Consider the following 5,162-nt stretch of genomic DNA (forward strand, 5'->3'; position numbering starts at 1 on the left):
GGTTATGTAAAGTGGATCTTAAAATAGATGGAGATCTATTATTTATGGGCGTACTGGGAAATGGTAATATTGAGAGACGAAATCAGGATATTTTTAAAGCAATGTTACTAGCAGCGCATGCTGTGATTGCATATGGTTGGAAGGAGAGTTTGAAGTGGTCTTTAGATAGATGGAACGACTATTTATACGAATATATCCAGTCAGATATATTGGAATGTATTAAACAAAATAAGGTATGGGATGGAAAAATGAAGGAGATAAAAAAGAAATGGTCTATATACTTTCAGTGGGTAAATAATGGAGAAGCTAATTCCGTTATATTTGAAAAATTGAAAAAAATGTGCTCATGGTTAAAAATTTAATTTGTAGTTATGTGATGGCCACCTTGTGGGGGGTGGGATATAAAAGGGGGGAAATGTATCATAAGAGAACTGGGATGGTAAAGTAATGTAATAATAATTTATGATGCAAATAAAAAAATTATTTAAAAAAAGTTGATACAGGGGAAAAAAAGAAAGAAAAAAAGTTAATTTTATACTGTTTTTCTCTTATTCAATTTTTTCCATTTTATTATTGTTCCCAATACATATTGTTTATGGTTCATGTTTATGCAACTAGTAATGGAGATAGCAGGATGACGATCTTCATCTACAAGATCCCTCTGTCCTTATGTGTGGAACTAAATAGTTACATTTTGCCACCTCAAGCAGGACCAGGGCGGGAAACATCTGCAAGGTGACATGTCTCATCACTGCCAGTACATCTGGAGCATAGCCTGCTCCTCAAGGGCTGCACCGTAGGCACTATCGCCCAGCATTTACACTTCCTACTCAGATCTGTATCCCAGAACCTTTTCCATAAATGCCCGTTCTCTTTAAGTGCTGGTGTTTCCTTGAAAAGTTTGTCTGAGGCTCAGTAGGTAGGTTTGGGGATTTATGAGTCTCTGTCCTCTGTGACACAATGTGCTAAGCACACAGGATTCTCATAAGAGACCAACCTCTCTTTAAACAAGCCAAACAAAATTACTTCCAGATACTTACACTTATCATTAACTTGTTTTATTGCAGGAAGCATTAAGTTACTGGTTTATGTCTATTCACATAGTTCCAGACAGAAAAGCCTCTAAACTTTCTGGAGTGTATGATCTCTGCGACTTGATAAATGCCTTGATAAGCTCTGAAAAATGCCTAGAACAGTAGCTGGGAAAATGTGTTACTAAACTGGATATTGATTTCCAGCTACATTTCGATTGTAACTATGCTTGTCATGCTTTTGAGAAAAGCTGCTGCTGTATTGGTAGACCTGGCCTCCGGAGAACAGTTCTACCCACCCCAGTCCACTATATTGGTAGAACTGGCTTCCAGAGAATACTTCTACTAATACAGGTGTGAGAGCCAGTTAGGTGTACTGGTTAGAAGTGTGGACTCTAATCCAGGAGAACCAGGTTTGATTTCCCATGCAGCTGCGACCTTGAGTCAGTCACAAGTTCTTTCGGAGCTGTTCTCTCACAAGCAGTTCTCAAAAGAGCTCTCTCAGCCTCACCTACCTCACAGGGTGTCTGTTGTGGGGAGGGGAAGGGAAAGGAGTTTGTAAACCACTCTGAGACTCCTTTGGGTAGTGAAGAGCAGGTAAAAATTCCATCTCCTCCTCCTCCTCCTCTTCTTCTTTTTCTTTTTCTTCCATTAAGACCAAGATGTAAAAGCTGTTTGCAACAAGAATCTGTTGTGTGCAAGTGTCATTCTATCTGTAAACTTTAGGAACACCAAGATATGGCTGTACTTTGCTGTACCCAGTGGAACTTTATTTAGGTTTACAGAAGTCATCTCTCACTTTGTAAGCTTCCAAGAATAGATTTATAGGTTGAATATTGTTTTTGACAATGTGTTCTAGAAACGGAAACCATCTATGAATCCCATGGGGGGTAAATTTTTGCTTGGTGGAGACCATCCAATACTTTATCCATTATGAATTGGTCCGTACCTTTGTGTACCAAAGCAACAGCGTAGGGACAGAGGAAGACTTCCATCACAGAGCTATTGCAGTTTTGGCTGCTACTAAGAGGGTAATGATTAGTTCACGTCTGTTTTTGGGAAGTGATAAATCATGCCTATAATTTAGAAACAGAAGTTCCGGTAGGAGTGGGACCGTATAGCCTGTAATGATGTTTATTTGTGAGAGAACGTCAGTCTAGAAGTCTTTAATGAGCTTACATTGCCACCAGCAAAGAGTGCATGAGCTGATCTCGCCACATTTTTCCCAACAGAGTGGAGAAACCACTTTCTGAAGAAGTGAGCAGTGACTCACGAAAGCTTCCACCCTGCCACATATTTTGTTAGTCTTTAAGGTACTACTGGACTCTTGCCTTTTCTGCTGCTACAGACAGACTAACATGGCTACCCATTTTGATCTTTCTTTTAACATAGATGGTTTCAACCAGACAGTTTTAATTTTAGGGACTGGGAACAGTGTTTGAGTGTTCTTATTTTCCCCAGTCCAAACACGAAAGGTGCTTTGCTTGCACTAACTCTCACTGTTGGTTAGACCAACATGTGAGGGGCGATCCACGTAGTCATCATGAGAGTCTCCCAGGACAAAACAGAGTCTGCCTTTGCACAGTCTCTACTGTGTACTATAGAAGTGTAGAACCAACACAGGAACATGGAAAAACTGCCATACAGACAAGCCCTAGGAGTCTGAATAAAACTAGTGAGTTCACACCAATGCAAGTGATTGTGCAGTGGATTAACACAGATGTATAACCAGCCGGATGGAATCCATATCATGCTTGGTACAAAACAAAAGCTGAACAGAAAATGCTCATAGAACCAATTACGAACATCCTCTTTGATCAATGTAACAAGAGAAGAAACTGCTGCAGTCTGAGGTAGAGGTCAGCATGGAGAAAACATTTTCTGACTGCTGCTGGTAACACGGCTGCTACTTACAAAGGCACACAATTATGAGGAGATTCCGAGATGGATTTTCCTGGTTTCCATGTACACTTGCTGGGCAAATTGGGACGAATCCATGTGCTGTTAGTTTTGGGTTCTGGGTTTTCCACATCCCCGTTGAGGAAAGGACAAACTCTGATGGTTTTGTTGGATGTGAAAACACAAGCCATTGTGAACTAAAAAAGAGAGAAGGGGGGGGAGCATTTTGATCAGCAGTCTGTCAGTTTCTGAACTCATGCATATAGGTCAAGGAGAACAAATTGGTCTGCATTTATTTGTTGCTACTCTGGGGAGCCAGTTATGGCTCAGCCATTGTTCCTGACAGAACTTCAGTCAGTGCCTTTGGTTCACATAACAGTACAGGATTTAGACTAAGTAGGGAAAGCTCCGGAGCAATATTGTTACAGCAGTGCAGCTAGTTGGTGCTGGAAGTGAATATTAGGGCCAAATGTCCACAAACATTGGGTTGACTTATAGGGTTGCCAGGTCTGGGCTGGAAATACCTGGAGACTTTGGGGGTGGAGCCAGGAGAGGGCAGGGTTTGTGGAGTGGAGGGGCTTCAGCATGGTACAAAGCCATACAGACCACCCTTCAAAGCAGCCATTTTCTCCAGGGGAGCTGATTTCTGTAAAAGCGGGAGATCTCCAGGCCCCACTGGAAACCTGGAAACCCTACTTAGCAGGCAGCCTTTATTTGTGTTCACCAACAACCTCCACCCCTTCCTCTCCTTAAGTTTGCTGGCATGCCCAGAGAGCTGGGGAAGATGCAGGGATTTCTCTTATTTGCCCTGTGATACCAAAAACATGGAACAAGAGGAGTGACTAGGCTTGCCAAGTCCCCCCGGGGGGTGGGGAAACCCCCACCCCAAAGGCCCGTTCCCCGCCGCCACTGGATTGGGCCCCGGGGGAAACTCCACCCCGACGTGCACGTCACCAGGAAGTGACGCAACCACGCTGGGCACGGTGGGGGCGGGGCCACGGTCATCCGAGGGAAAATTCTATGGATCGACCCGGGAGTCCCCCGCTCTGGAACAAGGTGACACTTGGCAACCCAAGGAGTGACCTCCACTGTTTCTTAACTTATCCATACCATACAGCAAGTGAGATAGATATTCCACCAGTCTCCCACCCTTTGCTCTTTCCATAGGGCTCAAGGAAGAGGCAGGGTTTTCTCTCATTTCTACTGTTTGGAAAAGGTAAGGACAACATGAGAAGACTCTGTAGTTTCTTGCCTTTCCCAAACTGCAGTGCAAGTGAAAAAGTGCTGATGGGCATTTATTTATTTTATTTATTTATTTCATTTCATTGTTTTTATATCCCGCCCTTCCCGCGAACGGGCTTAGGGCGGCTTACACAAGGCACAAAGTGCATACAGTATATAAAATACAGTTAAAAATTCAATTCCATCAGGATGCAAGAATAGAAAACTTCCACCTTCTTGCATAACAGAGGGGAGGGCTAGGGCCGTAGACAGATGGTACCCGGCCCTCCGGCGGTATTGCTCTATAATGGAGGGGTAGTGGTAGTGGCAGTGGCGGCTCCTATTCAAATGCCTGGCGGAAGAGCTCCATCTTACAGGCCATGTGGAACTGCAAAAGGTCCCGCAGGGCCCTGATCTCCTCCGGGAGCTGGTTCCACCAGATAGGAGCCACCACTGAAAAGGACCTGGCCCTCATTGCAGCAAGCCTGGCCTCCTTAGGGCCCGGGGTCACCAGCTGGTGTTGTGACCCCAACCGAAGTGCTCTTTGGGGAATATGTGGGGAAATGCGGTCCCTCAGGTATGTCGGACCCTGGCCATGTAGGGCTTTAAAGGTAAGCACCAGCACTTTGAAGCAAATCCAATATGCTATAGGGAGCCAGTGCAGCGCTTTCAGTGCAGTTTGGGTGTGCTCCCACCTAGGGGCGCCCACCAACAACCTGGCCACAGCATTCTACACCAGCTGTAGCTTCCGGATTTGCGACAGAGGCAGCCCCATGTAGAGAGCGTTACAGTAGTCTAGCCTCGAGGTGACCGTCGCATGGATCACTGTAGCTAGGTCGTTGCGGTCGAGGAAAGGAACCAACTGCCGTACCAGCCGAAGATGATAAAAGGCTGATCTGGCAGTGGCTGCCACCTGGGCCTCCATCGTTAAGGTGGGGTCCAGGAGCACCCCCAAGCTTCTAACCTCCGAAGCTGGCACCAAAGGTGCCCCGTCGAAGGTTGGAAGCGGGA

At 45.2% G+C, this 5,162-nt stretch overlaps 1 protein-coding gene across 1 annotated transcript in view; it reads right to left on the bottom strand.

The window, feature by feature from the left end:
* The window catches only part of LOC107109202 (cystathionine beta-synthase-like), a 47,448-nt gene extending 44,327 nt beyond the window's left edge, over positions 1 to 3,121 (bottom strand). The window contains exon 1 of the mRNA XM_015409765.1: positions 2,946 to 3,121. Within this exon, the coding sequence (XP_015265251.1) occupies positions 2,946 to 3,121 (176 nt within the window). The remainder of the gene's footprint in view (positions 1 to 2,945) is intronic.
* Between the last annotated feature and the right edge of the window lie 2,041 nt (positions 3,122 to 5,162).

Source organism: Gekko japonicus, unplaced genomic scaffold (genome assembly GCF_001447785.1).
Source record: "Gekko japonicus isolate JY-2015 unplaced genomic scaffold, Gekko_japonicus_V1.1 scaffold4, whole genome shotgun sequence".
Classification (NCBI taxonomy): domain Eukaryota; kingdom Metazoa; phylum Chordata; class Lepidosauria; order Squamata; family Gekkonidae; genus Gekko; species Gekko japonicus.